This window comes from Phacochoerus africanus, chromosome 6 (assembly GCF_016906955.1).
Source record: "Phacochoerus africanus isolate WHEZ1 chromosome 6, ROS_Pafr_v1, whole genome shotgun sequence".
Lineage (NCBI taxonomy): Eukaryota > Metazoa > Chordata > Mammalia > Artiodactyla > Suidae > Phacochoerus > Phacochoerus africanus.
In genome coordinates, this window is record NC_062549.1 from 81328139 (window position 1) to 81348461 (window position 20323).

Consider the following 20323-nt stretch of genomic DNA (forward strand, 5'->3'; position numbering starts at 1 on the left):
TTGTTTGTGTGCTATAAATAGCAATTTTAGTCTATCAGCCTTGCTCATTGCCAAGCTTTGTAAGCACTTTTGGTATATAAATAATCTTCGGCTAATGATTTCAGACATAACATCAATACATACCAAGCAAATCTATTAACTCACTATTATTTTTTTCCAAGTTAATCTTTAATGTCATCTCCATTAAAAAGGCTGTAACCAGGAAAATTAATTGCTCTTAGTTTATTGCCTTCTAGAATGTATAACTTAAAAATTCTTCGAGATTTCTGACTTCCGTGTGAAAGTGATACCTTACTCTATTCTGCTTGTATTTAAATGTATACTTTACTAATTTATGTTAGTCTTCCAATGTATTTCATTTTAACAGTCTCATTTTGCCATGGTTTTGCTTTAGTTTCTAGCTAGCGACCCCTATTTGGTATTCTGGTTGGGAAGATTTAGATACTTTACAGCAATAATTTTTTTCATTCAAAACTGCCAGTATCTTCAAGGTAAAATTTAATTTGTACATATATTTTACATATATCATAACTTTGTTGATTCTGCCATCCTGCCTTTTTTCGGGGATTTTGGCAAGAACAGTTAGTTTTTGCATGTTTTGCCCTTTAATGTGTTGCACTGTTGTCAATATTAATAACTTTATTGAAATCATTTAGTTGAAAAGAAGAAGGAAAGGATTTCTAATTAAGATCTGTAGCAGACTGGAAATAAGCATTTAAAATAATTGTATCTGAATTAATGGCTCATTTTTTTCTACTGTGTACTCATTCATGTTTTCATAATAGCGTATTGTATATATTGCCCATAATGCTGCATTATTTTTGTATTTGATATAGATACTTGAATCCTGGAAAACTGATACTTTACTTTGAAAATTGAATAGATTTCTTCCTAACTGAACTTTACAGTAGTTATGAAATACCACTTTGTGTTTCAAACCAGATGGAGTAGATCATTAATTTCAACCAACCAGGATTTCTTAGTTCAGTAATGACAAGCAGCTGTTCCTTACATATTCTGATATTCATGAAGTAAAGTGATGTAAAATGTATATGATATGAATTTTTTTGGTAATAGAAATCAGAATTTCTTAGAATCAGATTTCTTGCTTTGAAGATTGATAGCTACTTTTCAGTATGAATCAAAGACCAGTTTCCAAAACAGAATAAACTTTTAACCACCTCTGTATTTATCTTTGTTGTTCTAATACAATTAGAATTTCAGAACGTATTTTGAAAAAGTTATACCACATTTCCAAAATTTATTTAAATTAACCTCTTAAAATGAAAATCATGAACATTTTTCTTTGAGCTATTATATAATTAAAATGTACAATTTATGCTTTTATGAGAATTCTGAATTATATGCAGTTTTATATATCAAAATTTACGAAAGCCATAGTTGGAAAAATAAACAAGCATAAGCATTTGAGGGATGAAGTGTTGTCATTAGATATAGTCATGGTGGTTGTTTTTATACCTGTAGCCTAATGATATGGTAGACACTTGACAGCAGAGATTACATTGCCGTGAGTTCAAATATACAGTTCTTACATCAAGCCATCTGTACCTTTTTCACTTATTATTCTTTGTTTTGCTTTTTTTGTTTTGTTTTTTTTAGCTTTTTAGGGCTACACCTGCAGCATAGGGAAGTTCCCAGGCTAGGAGTCGAATCAGAGCTACAGCTGCTGGCCTACACCACAGCCACAGCAACACAGGATCCGAGCTGCATCTGCAACCTACACCGCAGTTCGCAACGCCGGATCCTTAACCCACTGAGTGAGGCCAGGGGTTGAACCTGCATTCTCATGGATGCTAGTCAGATTTGTTTCTGCTGAGCTACAATAGGACCTCCCAGTTTTTCTTTTAATTACTTTCTCATCTGGTTCATTTCACTAGATCATGTTTCATGTAGTATAAACTTTTAAAGTATAATTCAAGGTATTTTTATTTGGTTGACTCTGTATCTGAGCATTATATTTCTGAGTGTTAGAATATTTTATTCTACTGACATGCTGAATATCTTTGTATTTGTTTTCCAAGTGTAGAATACATTTTATTTTGATGTTTTACTAGGTTTGTTCCTTTATTTTGACATTTTACTTAGGTTTGTTCCTTTAAAATTGGCAGATTTCTTAAATCCTGATCCTCAATTACTTGGTTTTAATATCAGATGAACTTGATTTTTGTGGTCTGTCTTAACCTTGTTCATTTTAGCCAAGCTTTCACGTAAAAATCACATAGATCCATAGAAGAAAAAAATTTGTAAGCTACTTAAGCTCTTAATCTGTATTGTCTTGGCATTTCTGTAATTTTATTTTTTGCAATTTATTTGCATTTAGCTGGTGTCTTTTGGTTTATAGAATTTTTAACTTTTAGAAGACGTAGAAACTGGACTAAATATTTGATACTTTTAAACTACCTCTTAAATATTTTAAATTTTCTAAAGTAATAAGGTAAATATCAAAGGTATTATTAACAATTTAATAATTAAATAACATATCTTTAATATATGGTATGTAACAAATGAATAGTACAGGAGTCTTATGGAAGTACAAGTTACCTTTACTATTTATTTGTCAGCTCTATTAATTATCCACTAAGTTTTTAATACTTTTACAATTCAAACAAATTTATCATTTCATTCCCACCTGCCTGTCAAGACTCAGATCAGTTACAACTCTGCCCCAACTAGGATTTTCTAACTAACCCCTATAGAAGGCAATAATCCCTCTAGAACTTTTTCAGCCTCCAGCACTCATTTGGTACATGTATCTCTTCCTGTTGTGTATCTTTTATTAATGAAATGTCTTATTTAATTGCCTTTTAACTGTCTATCTTATATTTCACTTAAAATTCCTGGAAACAAATTATGTATTGTAATTTTTTGTATTTTCCATGGGACCTAGTAAAATGTTATTGCACATGGTAGGTGTAAAATTATCATCTGATGACTGAATAATTTGCTTACTGTTTTCCAGATTACACACTGTTATGGGTACAGCCTAGCCAACATTTATCTAGGGATCACTTCACAACCCAGAATATTTTTAAAAAAGGAAAGTTTAAAATGCCTCAGACCCTTTCAAAAAGTAATTACAAAAGCCCTACTACAAAATATATTTGTTCTATTCATAGGACAGCCCTGAAGCCATCACTTAGATTTTTTCCCTCAGATTCTTTTTTTTATTTTATTTTATTTATTTATTTATTTATTTATTTTTGGTCTTTTTAGGACTGCACCTGTGGCACATGGAGGTTCCCAGGCTAGGAGTCTAATTGGAGCTGTAGCCGCTGGCCTACACCACAGCCACAGCAACACCAGATCCGAGCCGCGTCTGCAACCTACACCACAGCTCACAGCAACACTAGATCCTTAGCCCACTGAGCAAGGCCAGGGATGAAACCCTCAACCTCATGGTTCCTAGTCGGATTCATTTCTGCTGCACCACTGCAGGAACTCCCAGATTCTTTTTATTCTGAACTTATTCATAATTCTATCAAAAATAGGTTTTCTGGATTCTTAGATTGGAGGAAGTGAGAAAGTAATATCACTCTAAAATCAGCAAGAAGTAATAATAATAAGGATTTGATTTAGGAAAAGGAGCACTTTATAAGCAAAGAAAAAAGCATAAGTAGTGTAGTTATTTAGCATAGGTAGTTGAATATATCTAATAACCTAGGGCATTACCATATAATAATTGATGCTGTGATGAAGATTGAGTCATGAAGAAGCATATAAATTATGTTCAGTATACTTTTTAAAAATACCAGGAATATAAAATACATTTGCAGAGATTTCTAACCCATGTGTGTGTGTGTGTGTGTGTGTGTGTGTGTTTAAGGTTTGGCACTTAAAGTGTCAAGCATTATTTATATAAAAATTCACTTATTTGAAATAATATAATTCCCTAATCTTGCTACACAAATGAAGTTGTCCTGGTATAAAATGTGGGACATCATTGTGTTGCTCTTTACCAAAACCATGCTATATAATGTCTCTTCCATTTCCTTACTCGTTGGGTTTCCTTTCTCATTTTCTCATTTTTTTCTCATTTTCTCCTTTTCCTTTTTCATTTTCTCATTTCCTTACTCATTTGCCTTACCCTTTATCTTTTGCTGTCCTCTCTATAAGACTATAAGCCCCTCAAAGCAGAGATTTTCTTGTTCATCTCTGTAATAAAATAGTACTTCCACGCAGTAGATGGTTAATAAATGTCCATTGTTGTGCTACATTATGGTGAATGAACACTTAAGAATGTATGATCTTCTGTTCATACTCCCAGAGACAACTTAGTGTAATGCTAACATTTTTTTTCCAGATTAAATATACAGATTATTTTTTATCATGTTGCTTGATTTTGTTTCAGTTTTATTCCCTACAAAGCTGTTTCATTAGTTACCATTTTCCTTCTTTCTAGATGGATTAGTTGCCTCTGAAGGAGCCATCAGTCCAGATTTCTTCAATGATTATCACCTTCAGAATGGAGATGTAGTTGGGCAGCATTCATTTCCTGGCAGGTAAACAGTCCTCCAAGAAAAGTCTAGTATATGGTGTTTCCCTAGTTTTTGAAAAGCTAAAATTGTCTCCACTTCCCATTTTCCTTTTACCATCAAAGAGTTAAAAAAAAAAATTTCCTAAATATTTTCAAGAACATGCATATTTTATTTATTTATTTATTTATTTATTTATTTATTTATTTATTTATTTTGTCTTTTGTCTTTTTAGGGCTACACCCACTGCATATGGATGTTCCCAGGCTAGGAGTCTAATCGGAGCTATAGCCGCCAGCCTACCCCACAGCCACAGCAATGCCAGATCCGAGCCACATCTGCAACCTACACCACACCTCGTGGCAATGCCGGATCCTTAACCCACTGAGCGAGGCCAGGGATTGAACCCACAACTTCATGGTTCCTAGTCAGATTCATTTCTGCTGCTCCATGACGGGAATTCTGCATATTTGATTTTAAATTAACTTACAAAGTCACATTTTCTATGTTAAAAAAAAAAAAAGATCACAGTTCTAAAAATATATATATATATACTTCCTTACTTTGGAAAATACAGGCTGTCTGTTGAAATATACAATACTTTTGCCAAATTAATGATCTAGATTGTTTCATGTTTTCCAAAGCCAATAAAATATAAAATTAGAACACAATATATGTATTTTAATAATTATTCAAACATCACTGTTTTAAAAAGCTGATGCCTTGGTTAAATTAAGGACGTTTTCTCCCTGCATGGCATTCAAATAAAATATTTAAGGAAAAAAACCTGATCTGCCACCATTGTGGTACAATGATAATAAAGTTCCCCCCAGCAGATATCCTGCTTCATTACTAGTCTCATAGATTTTTTTAAATCTTGCCAGAAAGTGTAAACAATAGTTTTCCCTTCGTATCATTACTAGAGGGTAATATTTTAAGTTGTGATGACTGTTGAAATTTCGTTAAAATGCTCCAATGAATAAGTGTTGTCTTTTTGCCCTTAAGACTCTTTCTCTTTCAATTATTTTAATTTCCTTTTCTAAAATTATGCATTTTATTAACATAAACTTTTCTGTTTGGAGGATATGTTTAAAAATACAACTGTAACCAATGTGTTATAACTCTTGGATCATCACTTGTAATAAGCCATTTTAATCCAATAGTAATAATTATTGTATCCATTATTGATTATTTATTGTATATAATTTACTTTGCAAATATTTAGCATATTTATTTTAACCACTTAGCAACATTTTAAAGCAAGTATTATTATCGGTATTTTACAAGTAAAGAGACCAAGGCTGTAATAATTTAAGTAATAAAGCCACATATAGGATGACAGAGAAAAAAATTTGAACTTAGATCTATATGTCTTCAAAGCTTATGGTCTTTCCAGTATAACATGATACCTCATTTTGAAGGAAGCATAGCATATCACAGTGACTTTTAAGTGTTTTTAACCACAACCCATTTTAAGGCATACCTTTCACATTGTAACTGGTGCCCACATATATATGTCTACGTATATATGTAACAAAAATTCTTAAAATAGTAATTATTCTTACTATATGTAATACATAGTAATATATTTTGTTTTATTGTATACTATTTGTGAAATGCAGATTTCAACCTACTGTGTTGATTCCACACTCACTGATGGCCATAACAAAATGTAAAACATAGTGAAAACACACAGGAGTATTTTATGAAATACAGTAACCTTATATGTAGTTCAGTAGACTTAAGTGAACTTTAAATAAGTAATAACACTGTAATAATACTATAGTTTCATTGGTGTACTAGATTGTCATGGTAAGAAACTTCTTGCCTTAGGAAATAAAAGTTAAACATGGTTAAATATCAGAAATCATATGGCTTTTGATTGCTTCTGATGTCTGTCTATAATAGCTATAATTATTTAAATACAGACTATTAAAAAATTATACTCGATCATGTGGTGATTCACTGTACAAATAAATATTTTCTGAAGCATAATTAGAAAATAAAGAAATGATTTGTTGTATAATCCTAATATTGAAGATTTTTGCTGATAGCATTAATCTTTCTGCCATTTATGTTTCACAATGAACAAAACATTGTTTTTGTATCTCCTGAAGATACTTCCAGTTTAAAGAAAGCAGATTTATACTGTCCATACCTATTTATATAACCATAATACAACTATTTATATCAACATATGAATATAACTAATATAATATATTGTATTTATATTATATAACATATAATATATTGTATTTATATTATATATATTATATAACTATTTATATAACCATAATATAACTATGGTTGTAACTAACCGTAACTTAACCATAACTAACTACTTGAGAAAGACCTGATTTTTTATATATGTGATTTTTTAAGAACCTGAACATTTTCATTAAAATTTAATATACAAAAAATGAAGTTGTGAGCTCAACTGAGCAAAATCTCTCATTTCTGGTTTTCAAAAATGGTCATTTTATAAAATAATAAGATGTTTTGAGAGAGGGCCATACTCAGTGACTAAGTTGTGTACTGTATCCAAAGATTTCAGGATCTTATTCCTCAGTTCTATTAACAATTTTTTAAAAAAAAAACTTGGGAAATTCTTTTACCTTTGTATCTTTAGTTCCTTTTTGAGAGTAAAACTATTTAGGTAGATTATTCCACATTATAAGACACATCACAGAAATGTTGGCTTAAAGGATTAGTTTAACTTACTGTTAGACTATATTTTTTTTTCAAATCAAAAGAGTGATATATTTACTTATGATCATTTATTGTAATCATTTTGAATTGAGAATTGTTTGCCCCTTAAAGAGAACTTCCCCTGAGAAAATTGTCTTTCATCTCTTGTCTTTTGTAATTTTTCAGGCCTTAAATCATGTAACTGTATCATTTTCTTTTTATTTCCAGAAAAAATAATTTACAGTGAGTTTCCTCAGCTTTTTTGTTAGGTAACTCAGCTCTTAATTTTATCAGCAGAGATACAGAAAAGGTTGTAATATAGCCAAAAACGCATAATTGCTCTTTGCTGCATTCTGTTTATTGACCTTCTCTAGAATCATTTATTCTTTCTTTTACTCAGTCATTTTTGGTCGGTTAGGATTGTCTTTTAATAGGATTTCTATGTTCTTACTTGATAGTAACAAACCCTGGCTCTTAACTCTGGCTAATTTTTTTTTAATTCTACAAAGATCTAAGTATTTTAAACAGCTTTATTATTATACACATATTTTGGCATGATAATTTTGATACATAATGTCTCAGATGTGAAATTTTAAACTAATGGCTGCCTCTAGGCTTCTAATGGCCAAGAAGTAAATTTAAAACCTATTAGATCAAATAATATTGGCTTAAAATAAAACTTTTGAATTTTTTCATTTTAAATAATTTTAAGCAAAATGGGAATATTTTTTGAAAAATAAAAGGTGTTGAACTCTTATTCTTCATCTCTACTGTGAAGATGAGACTAACAGGCCTAATAAACAACATGATGAATTTGGGTTAACTATCAAAGAATGATGTCTTAATTGAATTTTAATTATTGAAAAAGCTGATTCTTTAAATACCTCTCAAAAGAGAAATTTTGAGGTTTCAAGGGTTTGTTTTTTTTTTTCCTTTAAATCAGGGAAATTGTCCAGATGACTTACCTGTTCTTTCCCTGTTTCTTATCATGTCTCTGATAAACAAGCAATGTTAACTAGAATAATAATAAATTTTAAATAGTGTATAAAATATCAATTTTTATAATTATTATTGTTTTTAATTATTTGAGAACATAAAACTGTGACAGTGCCAAGTGGCATGTTCTTCAGCCAGTACTCATGGCTTTTCAGTCTTTTTTAACATGGCGGTTTCAGTGGGTTCAAGTAAAGTAGATGATCCCAAGTTTCTGAAGGTAAAGGATAAATTTCTAATTTGTATAAGTTTTTTTAAGGAAAAAAATGGCTCACAGTAATTAAATTAATTTCCACCTTGTAGATATTGATCAGTTTTACATTTATTAGCAATTTATTTTCACATTTTTAGTAGCCATGTCTGTATTTTGGAGTCTCCTTTGAATCAGGTTTTAAATTTTACTGGTTCCCTGATTAACTAACAAGGTAAATAAAAATATTTGATACATGTTCCAAAAAAAGAGATTTTCTTTTTAATTGTTCAAAGAAAAATCCTTCAATTTCTTCCTAAAATGACATTTAGTAATAGGGCAAATCTGTTTAAATGGGGAAAACTATGTCAGATTTAGAGAATTGTTTAAACAGTCCAAATTGTATTTTTCTTAAAACCCAAGTCAGGGGGTCCTTCTTAATCTGAATGTCTGCATTTTTATAATATAGCAAGGCAGTTTAATTGGAAACAGTGAAAACTCTTAAACTCATCCATCCTATTCTACAAGGGAGACTGGATGTTTGATGAAATACATACTGGCAGTTGGACAGCGAATCCTGGGTTTTAGACATCTGTCACTATCAGTTTGAACCTCTTGGCGCCAGAATTTCCCAACATTTAGAGGCAATGCAAAATATATTAGGGCTCCAAGGCATTAGCTACAGAGTTGCCATTCCCAGTGGGTCAGATGTAAATCTTCCGGCTTCCAAAACCTGAACTGGTGTTACAAAGTAAAGTGGAACTTGCCATTGAAGCTAATTAAAAATAATAGGAGTAAGAGGAGCTTTTCCCCCCTTATATACAGTGTATCCGTACCATATTTTTGGACCATTTTTTTTATTATAACTCTTACTTTTCAAGACTAACAAGAACCTCATGTTGAATATTTTTAAACTGCTTCCAGCTTTTACAAATCAGTTTTTGTTGCAGTAAAAATGGTCCATTTTTCTTTTATAGGAATCCAATTTTCATAAACTGGAAAAGAAAATTTCAGAGACTGCTTAGGTTTCCTTGGGGCTTTGAAAAATATTTTTCAGAGGGCCTGGAGTTCTTTGTGGTTGGCACAGTGATGTCATTTACTGACCATTTCACTGGAATCAAAGATGAGATAGATGTGTGCTTTATCTGAGCCTTCTGATTCTTACACTTTCATTTTCTGTGTGTGTGCTATATAGCTTGCCTCTTTTTTTTCCCTAGAATACTTGGTCATTAACTTTTCTGTTCATTATACATATGTTAATGTATTTCACATATATACCTTTTATTCTGTTCTTTCTTTTTTCAAACATTAAATCGCAGTTCAAATGTTAGTTGCATTTTTTTAATTATGCTGAGTAGAACAAATTTCCTTAATATGTAAGAAATAATCTTTTATCCAAATTTTTAAATGTGTAATTTTTCCTAAGACAGGGACTCTACATGTAAAAATCAGACTTGTTTATTTAGCTGTAAGGCCACTTTAATTATACTCAGCTGTTTAGTTAACAATTTTTTCAGTTGATAAAAGCAACCTCAAAATTAAATATTCCCTGTCTAAAAGGCATTACATAGTGTTTACAGACCTACATATTATTCTTAGAACTATATATTATTACATTATTTTGAGGCAGTTATTCAAAAGATAAACTGTTGTCCACATTACAGTCCTTAATTTAGCAATCAAGAAATTCTTTCATATTAAGAGGAAAGTAAATATTCCTATAAAATCCCTTATTTGATAAATCCTGTATCAGTTTTTAATTGGTAAACCAAACTCTTCTATTTGTTCTAGTTTTAGTGACCTTTATTACTGTGGCAGTAGTATAGAAATTATATGGAAGGATCAAAAGAAAGTGAAAAGAACCTCTTAAACCTTTCCTTTGATAGATATTGAGACCAACCACTTGTTAAGGAGCATTGTAAGAACTAAATTGTTAAATACTTATTAAAGCTTTTAAAGATAATCATTAAAAAATACTGTTTCACTTGGTGTGTACCTTTTTTGTTCCTAATTTTTCTCAGAGAAGAACATGCTTCATGAAGTCTTAAAAAAAAAAACCTGACTTTAGTAATTTTTCCAGACGTGGTGGTTACAAAATAAAGCAGCCAGATTCCATTTTCACCTATCAGTTGCCAAAGATTTTCTAATGCCAGTACCCCCACGTGTAAGTAAAGAGGTACACTGATACACCTCTTGTGGGAATTTAAATGGATAAAATCTTTGAAATAGATTTGGTAACAGAAAACAGGACCCTAAAATTTTATACTTCTTTAACTCTGTAACTTCACTTTTAAGAACTTATCCTTATGAAATAATCAGCAGTAAAGACTGGATAAATGATCACTTACCTAATTGTGGAATTTTATATAAAATTCTTCTTTTTTAAGAATTAACTTCAGAGACATTTTAATTTGCTTCTTCCTTATTAGAAAAAATTAATAAAACTGTTATTCACCTATGATATTTTGATAGCATAAAACTGAGTATACCACTGACATATCTGTAATTCTAGTAATGAAAGGAAACTGTGTGTTTGAAATATTTGGTCATTCCATTTATATTTATCAGCATGTATTAAAAACATTATGACAACAGATTCATTGATTTAACTTTAATGCTTGAACATATTTACGTTTTAAGACAAGCTTATTATTAAACAATGTATAATTTTAAAATCTTACTGAATGCTTTATATATTCAGATATTGTTATATGTCTTATTTACTTTTTGTTTTTCATATTTCACATTTGCATAATTCCCTAATATTTGTTCTTAGCTGTATCTCGCTTGGAGTATTTGCAACAGTTGCTTCTCAGTTTAAATGAAATTTCGTTAAATCATGATTAAAACACATACAGTAGAACCTCTCTATTAGAAACAGTTGTGTTGGGTAAAAGACAATATCCTGTTTATTTTAAAAGTTACTCTGTTTCAGCGTATATAATTTGATCTGAAATATCCAGATCTGTGCAAATTTTTATTATAATTTATAATACTATAAAAATTATATATTTGGTCATCCAAATGACATTGTTTTTAGTATGTATAAACATGTATTCCAAGCTCAGTAATAGTTGCTATAGCTAAGTATAACCAATAGAAATAGTTTTAAGTTCTTCCCACCTTCATCAGTATTATCCAATCAGAAATGCCTGGTAAAATTTCTTGAAATCAGTAAAACCATTCATAAGAAACACCACTATATGACAGGTAAAATTCATGAAGTGGTTAAATTTGTGAAATGGTGAAAACAAGAGAACAAAAGTGACAGTAGCAATCAAATCAATTCAAATAATAGTGATTTTTACACTATTAAGACTCTTACTCTAATACAATCATTACATTAAATCACATTACATTTTTTTCTAAGTACTCTCATAGCAATTCTGACAGATATATTTTAATTTCAGAAGATAGAATTTCTTATGAGCCTTGTAAAAGTTTCAAAGAATAAAATCTTTAAGGTGCTTTTTTTGGTCTAAATTTTAGTATACAAAGACAAATAACCTTCATGTAGCTAACATCTATATTGTAATGTGTTTCATTTGATCATCAATAGTGTGTAAGGTATATAGAGCAAAGAGGAGTATTGTCCCTGTTTTGACAAATGTATAAATTAAGACTCAGATTTTTAAGGGACTAGCCCGAAACAAGTTAGGTAATAAATAGTAACGTCTTTAAGCTTGGTAAGACGTCTTTAAGCTCAGTATTATACCATTACTGCCTCCAGATGGCAAGCAAAATAGTAATCCAACAGTGAACTGTGCTTTAGAAAGTTTTAGAGTAAATGTTATTAAAATTCAGACAAAGATATGTACATTTTGTTGAATAATGCAACATACTCTTTACTTATTTTGCTTTAATACACTTGCTATATAGTTTAATACTCTTGATATGCAAATTGGCATTTAGTTTGACTAAAGACAAGTTACTAAAAATTGATTAACATGTTAAGTAAATGGTTCACTACCATTAAATTCTCTTTAGGGGTTAGTTCATTAAGTTCTCTGTAGATTAATCCAGTTATGTAAAAACTAAGGATGAAATGAGTGAGATAATCTCAGTCTAGAAAAGCAATGTCTCATACAAATCATTTATTTAGCTAATTAACCAGCATAAATATTATATACACAGTGCTGTATTTTTATGCCTATAAATGAATCCTCATATATTAGTCTTAGTTGTCTTACTTGTTTAGTCTTTTCAATAGAGAAAACTTTTCTAGCCTTTAAAAAGGGAAGGAAATTCGGTTCCACTGCTTGAACACCAATGATTTGCATTTCCCAAGGAAAATTGAATTAGGTTTTATTAGTAAATTGGGCCTGTAACTTTTAAGGCCACATTTTTATTAGATTATCACACATCAGCATTAGCAAATTGTAAACTTTACTGAAATATAGAAATACAAGCCAAAAATCAAGGCTTAGAATCCTGGAAACCTAGGAAGATGTTTTGTCCCAAAGAAAGTAATTATACTGCTGCTTTGAAAAAATATTTTAAGTGATTTACTTCCCTTTGGAAATTTAGAAGTAAGAAAACTTGGAGACAGAACTGCTCTCACTAAATTTGTGTTAATTTTCAATCTAGTGATCTGAGCTAAATTTTTGTAGGTATGCATAATAGCTGTATGTAAAATCCGAAGATGCTCCCAAAGGAAAGCAAATTTATTATTACTTTATTAAGACTTTCAGTTAGAAGAAATTCAGCATAACTGAGTCTATAAATTTAAAAAGTAACCTGAATATGACTAGATCCTATAAAAATGTTAAAACATCAATTACTATATAGCTTTGTACTAGAAGAAATGACATGGGAATTAATCCAGTCATGACTTAATTATATCACCACCATTTAAGAATGATTATCTAATGTTAAAGTTCATACATTTTTATTGGTTGTACAGATATATAAAAATTGGTTATAAATTTTAAAAGAAAGCAGAAAGTCCTTAAACAAGGATTACTGCTTTTATGACATATTTGACCTTATTTTCAAAAAATTATGAGTTTTTCAAGGGAATAGGATGCAGATTACCATTATGAAGCCATGCTTATTCATAATCTAAGGAGAATAAAATATTATAATTTGTTAATAATAATTTATAATAATATAATTTGTTAAATAATAAAATATTATAATTTGGTTGATAAGTTCTACTACCCCCTCAAAAAAATAAGGGAGAGAGGAAAATAGAGTGTGTCTGAATTCCGTGATACTGAATTTACCCCTAAATTCAGAGATGGGTTGATTTATTCTAGCCCATCTGTATTTTGATTGATTTACTAACGTGATTTAAGTATTTATGAACGATTGTTTAAAAGTTGTTTATTAGAAATGTTAAACAAATGTTTTTCCTTAAACATTTTTTAAAAAACAGATGAAACCTAGAGCCTAATAGGTTTTTAAATGTAATGCTAATTAATTCCCATATTTTCCATATTGCCCATAGTCCTTCCAGATGTACTATTACAGATAGCTCACCTCTCAGATATGAGCCATATGGGCTCTATGAACTGATTTGCACTTATTTTGAATAGGAATTGTACAGATTACAGATGAATTATTAAAGTAAATATATATATTGCCAAATAAATCTGTGAGCAAAATATTAAACTATAGGAAATGAAAAAAGAATGTGCGAATGAAGACCTGTCTGCTTTGATAACTTTAGTGGTTACCTTCTCAAACAAAAGAGAAGAGTTTCGTTTTTGTTATTGCGCTTTTTAAAAAAAACTGCTTACAGAAGTATCTAAGACAAAAACAAGGAAATATAATGTTCTAAACTCAGCCGGTCCAAACCACTTGAGCTGCTATGACAGCTCATAAAACTGAGAGTAGTTTTTAACTGGGCTCTGTTTTACATTGCCAAAGTGAATTTTCCTTGCAGGAAGTAGCCAGAGGGTTTATTTAGTTTCCAGTCCAAGGCTTTGATCTTTCTGTACTGTCACATCTCGGGTTACATGGCCCTTTTTCACTGCAGTAAATCTGCAACCGTTAATGAGAATAAAATTTCCTCCTCCTTACTGATCACATGCTGTTAAATGCCAAAGCACAGCCAACTGCAGATTTGCAGATTTCAGCTACAGTGTATGAAAACAGTGCAATCAGTTTAATCTTGTTGTCTTTGTAATTTATTTTATTGGACTTTCTTCCTTTTTAAGTGACCTGTTTTATCAAATAAGAGGTTTCAAAGCCAAACTTGGGAGAAAGATTTAGAATGTTAATAAGCTGAGAGGAGAAAGGTTTACATGTGTTGGGGAGGCAGAGTGAGGGAGGGAAAGGGTGAGCAGGCATGTATACTACCATTAACATTCAAATTGGGTCTACTTTAATGCTTATGAAAGACCAGACCTTTCTTTCTCCTCAAATAAAGTAAGCTGGTTTATTATTTCTTTGATTATGTTGTAAGTTCAATTTCAACATAAATTAGCACTTAATGAGTTTATATAATGTCAGAACATTATTATCACTTTTGATTTCAAAAAAGATTTCATGTATATAAAGAAATTTAAAGAATTTGGGGAAAAAAGCCTTGTTTGCTACACTATAAGAGTTATTCTCATATCATTATAAGTATTCCACTGAACAGTCTTACCAAATGAGTCCTTACACATATTGGAAATATTATAAATATCTGTTGAATAAATAAATGGAAATTCAGAATCACAGTTAAGCAAACTGAATTTTATATATTATTAAATGTACACATCTTCACCCTGAAATAAATAAAATCTCAATTATTTTTGCTACAATGAAACCTCTTAGTTGAACCATTAATTGATTCAGTTAGTGTACATTGTTAAATTTATTTTTCACTTATACCTTTTATCTTTAAACTGTCTTATTAAGTTGTGATTGACAACTGGAGCTTATCTCTGTCAAGAAATTCACTTTCTAGAATGCCATTTTAGATGATATCCATGAATAGGTATATTTTATTATGAAATATTGTAAAATATATTTTTAAAATCTGCTTCTAGTTTCTCACCATTGAAATCAATTAATGTTTTATTAGCCATCTGTTTTCACAGATTAAATTATTTCTATTCTCATGAAAGTCAAAATGTTGGGATAAATCAACAGTGTATAATACTCATTGATTTTAAATAACTATCATAAAAACAATAAGTAAAAATGTATTGAAACTCAGAATAATATTCTAAATTTGGAGAGGTAAAGTCAGATCTTCTGATAAAACAGAGGACCAAACCTTCCCATCGTGGCTCAGTAGTTAACAAATCTGAATCCGACTAGGAACCATGAGGTGGCGGGTTCCATCCCTGGCCTTGCTCAGTGGGTTAAGGATCTGGCGTTGCCATGAGCTGTGGTATAGGTCACAGACGTGGTTCAGATCCCCCATTGGCTGTGGCTCTGGCTTAGGCTGACAGCTATAGCTCTGATTAGACCCCTAGCCTGGGAATCTCCACGTGCCGCATGCCACAAGAGCGACCCTCGAAAAAGACAAAACCAACAAAAATAACCTTTCTTTGGAGTTCCTGTCATGGCTCAGTGGTTAACAAATCCGACTAAGAACCATGAGGTCGCGGGTTCGGTCCCTGACCCCGTTCAGCGGAATAAAGATCCAGCGTTGCCGTGAGCTGTGGTGTAGGTTGCAGACGTGGCTCGGATCCCACGTTGCTGTGGCTCTGGCGTAGGCCAGGGGCTACAGATCCGATTAGACCCCTAGCCTGGGAACCTCCATATGCCACAGAAATGGCAAAAAGACCAAAAAAAAAGAGAGAGAACCAACTTTTAGGAAAGTGCCATCTGTTAGGTACCCCAATAAGAAAGGAGGGTAAGAAAAGAACAGCTTGAAAATTTTCAGAGAGAGGGAGGTACAGCACTAGGTAAGCCTTCTCAGAAGGTATCTGACATAATACAGCAATGTTGAACATTAAAATTGTAGCTTCTACTCTTAAAATTGTGTTTTCAAATAAGCCTGTCTACCTGTGCTTTATAACATGATAGTTTTGCATGCGGAGGCAAAAAATGATGGGACAATTTTAGACTGTATGTGGGAGTGGTGGGATCTGTTCTGTAGTTTGCTCCTTTGTTTTTCTGCTGTTTTAAATCTGCATCAGACAGTCCATAAGCCATCCAAAATTCTGGACTTGAAAGTCCACAGAAAATTTCTGCACAAAATGAACATTAATTTTTTTAAGTTTTTATTGCTCTTATTCTTTAAAAAACAAGTCTTAAATAAGTGAAACTGCTCAAAAAGTTTGTTTCTGAAACATGAACCATCCAGTCCAGTTTTAAATGAAGTTACTGGAAAGGAACAGAAACAATGCAGGCTTCAACACCACACAGACTTAATCTTTACTCTAACCATTGTTTGAAATGGTATTCTCTAAAATGGTTTCAAATCTGCCTATAATCTGAGATATGTTGATTAATAATAATGCTGGCATTTAGTGAAATATATTGACTGAGTGCCAGGCAATATGCTAATTGCTGCTTCTATTCCTCTTATCTAATTTGATCTTCACAACAGCTCAGGGAAGGCAATATTAAGAAAACTGAAGCTTATTGAGTTAAACAACTTACCCAAGGTTATCTTCCCACCTCCCAGTGTCTATGCTTTATTTTTACCCCACCTCCCTCTCTTCCCTCTGTTACAGTGAAGGAAGAGTCCTTTTTTTTTTTTTTTCAAAGTCCAATCAGTTCATTTTACTCAGAACCCCATCCCTTCTTGCCTTCCTGAGGACTTCTTTCATGTCATCATTCTTTTCCCTTTTACTGGATCATTCCTGTCAGCACATAAACACAATGTAGAATCTCCAAACTTAAACTCTCTTTGCCCTCACATCACATTCCAACTACTACCCATTTCTCATTTCTCTTCATATAGTACATCTCATAAGACTCCTATTCACTCTGTTTCTCCAGCTTTGTCAAGCTATCTTCATATGCAAAATCCATAGACCTTTGTCATCTTTAACTCTCAGGAGTGTTTGACACAGATGTCCAGGCCCTGCTTTCTGAATTCTTTTCAGCTCTCAAGATACCCTATTTTTCTGATTTTCATCCCAAGCTCTTCTCCATTCCTTCTCAGTATTCTCTGCCAGATATTCCTCCTCCTTTGGCCTTTAAATGCTGCTTACTTCAGGGCTTCAACCTTGATCTCTAGCCATACTATTCTGGGGAGCCCTCTTCTCTACCTCCACCTACTACCTAGAGGATTTCATCCAATTCCCCTGACATTAAATACTATCTGTAGACTTGTATTTTTGTCTGATGCCTCTTCTCTTAGCAGCAGCCTTATTCTTCTCACTTTTTAAGATATCCTATTGATTGCTTAATATAATCATCAGACAAAACTTTTGATTTTGATACAAATAGGTGCCTTCCCTAATCTTCCATCTCAGGAAATGTCACCACCATCGAAGTAGTTCAAGCCATGGACTTTGTGAGTCTTCCCTGGTTCCTCTCTTTTCTTTGCCATTACTACTCTCCCCAAGGCAAGCCATCTGCAAATCCTGTTGTCTTCATTTCTAGACTATGTCTTAAATTTGGCCTTTCCATTTCCACCATTAGTACCCTAGTCCAAGCCACCATCATTTGTCACCCGAACCATCCAAAATAAACTAATTAACTTCCCTGCCTCCACATTTACCTTCCCTTGCAGTCCATTTTTCCCCAGAGTAACCGTTGTGATCTTTTCAAAGGTATTTTTAAAGATAACCTATATAACATAAAAACTGCCTTTTGAATTGCAATATTATGATGTATAAATATAATTGCCTTTATAGTTGAGATTGAGATAAGAAATTCTTAGTATACCTGTATTATGCTGCCACATATCCAGTTGAATGTATCTGTACTGAAAAGTACCCATCTATACTGAATGAAAGCATTTTCCAGCATTAAAAAATTGTTTATTGCCAAAAGAAATGTGTAATCTCCCAACATTAGAAATTTTATATTTATTTTCATTATCAAATAGCCTGTGTTTGGTTGAAACAAATTCTGCCCCATCCTTAAAAAGAATAAAAGGTTTCTTTAATCTTGTTAATAGTTAAAATTAACTTAACATTAAGACCTAGTGACCTGTTGATAATCAGTAGATCAGAAGTATAACATATATACCATTCTTTTTATTTCCAAAAGATATTTTTGATTTTTACTTGAAGTTCCATGATGACAAATGAAATTAACTTTATAGAACATTAAATAAAAATATAATTAAGGTAAGAATGTGCATTTAATATTTTCTTTTTAACACTTAAAATTTATTCAGTAAACTTTTAGAAACACTTTGATCGCCTCTAGGGATTCTTATCAATAAGCAGTAATCCTTTTCCCACTGATAAGCTCATAGTTCCTGGTTAAAAGATACTTTTTTAGATGGCTTAAATTATCCCATTTATTATTCTTTATTTTTTTTAATATTTAAAGGTATTAGTATTATCAGGCTTAGAAAAAGAATTAGGAAATTAATACTAAGTCCAGCGTCAGTTTTTAGACATCAGTGATCTTCTGCTTGTTTCTAACTTTTATGTTATTTTCACACCTTGATTAAATAAGCGTGTGTGTGTTCCGATGAACTAAACATCTTAAACATTTCTGAATTGACCTTAATCTTTAGAGGACACATAATTACCCATTAGAGAAGAATGCCATATCCTAAATATATACTTTTTTAAAGCATGATCTATGGAGTGTTATCATTTATTAACTTATTACTGTTAAAATCAGATAATCTAACAACAATATGATATGTCAGGGGTATCTCAGAGCTGGTAAGAAATAATAATTTTAAAAGATACTGTGAATTTTTTAGATAGAAATAAACAGATTTATAGATTTATATTTTTGCATTTTAACCTAAGCAGTGCAATTTTTGACACATAATCACATTATTATTTAAATACAACCTCTTGAGTTATATAGTCTATTTAATAAGACATCATACTTCAGTGGTCTAGTTATTCACTAGATTTAGTTACTTCCATGTAACAGTGAGCACTTTGGAGAGATTAGTTCAGACAGCAGATTTTTGTAACTTTGCAATAGAGATAATGCCTCTTTAGAAACATATCAGTGATCCTATAAAACATAATTTGAATAATCATAAGATTTGAAGAGACATTGTGTCAAAAAGTTCAATGTAAGTGTTGATTTTTGATGCCTACCATCTCATGAGCAAAGGTGTACTGAGTAGAAACCTTTTATTTTACATAGGTAGGTAGGTGTTAAGTAGATAGGTAGACAGATATTCTTAAAGGAGCAAGTGACAAACCATTTTAGTCGCTGATCTTTTTTTAATGCTGATATCGTAGCTGTTGATGAATTCTCAAAACTTTTAATTGAAAGAGTTTTAGATTTGTTAAAATGCATTACATTTTCTCATCTATTAAAAAATGCACTAAACCTCCATTGGTGGTTATGGAAATGAAAAGGAAGTCTTGAGTTAAGGGGACTAATTATGGGCTATAATCCTGTAGATTATACTGGATGAACGTTAGGCCAATATTCAGTCTTTCAGTAGTAACCCAAAGCACCTGATGATCTCATAAGTGCTCAGTGTCTCTGCCAACTAAATAGAACTCAGACCTACTTCAGAAAAATTTGGGTTGTGATGATCATTGTACAACTATAAATGTAATAAATTCATTGGGTAATATAAAAAATTAATATAAGTAAATAGATAGAAATTCCTTGGCATGGGATCAAACCTATACCACAGCAGTGACTCAAGCCACAGAAGAGACAACACTGGATCCTTAACCCACTGAGCCATCAAGGAACTCCCCAAATGTGATTTTTATGATAAATGTCCTTGGAGGGAAAGATGTGAATTTGCATCTGATTTAACAACAACAATAAAAAGACAAAGGCAAATGTAAAAAAAAAAAGATTCGAAAAGATGAGTGTGCCACTCTATAATAGAATCTGTTTTCAAGTGCTACTTTGTTTTTGTATTTGAGAAGAATAATTAGTATTTTTCTAAACTATA

The 20323-nt window shown here is 31.5% G+C and overlaps 1 protein-coding gene across 2 annotated transcripts in view; it reads left to right on the forward strand.

Moving 5' to 3' along the window:
- KIFAP3 (kinesin associated protein 3) overlaps positions 1-20323 on the forward strand; it is a 171789-nt gene that overhangs the window by 136452 nt on the left and 15014 nt on the right. For both annotated transcript variants that reach the window (XM_047783966.1, XM_047783965.1), the window contains exon 19: positions 4421-4520. In XM_047783966.1, the coding sequence (XP_047639922.1) occupies positions 4421-4520 (100 nt within the window). The remainder of the gene's footprint in view (positions 1-4420; positions 4521-20323) is intronic.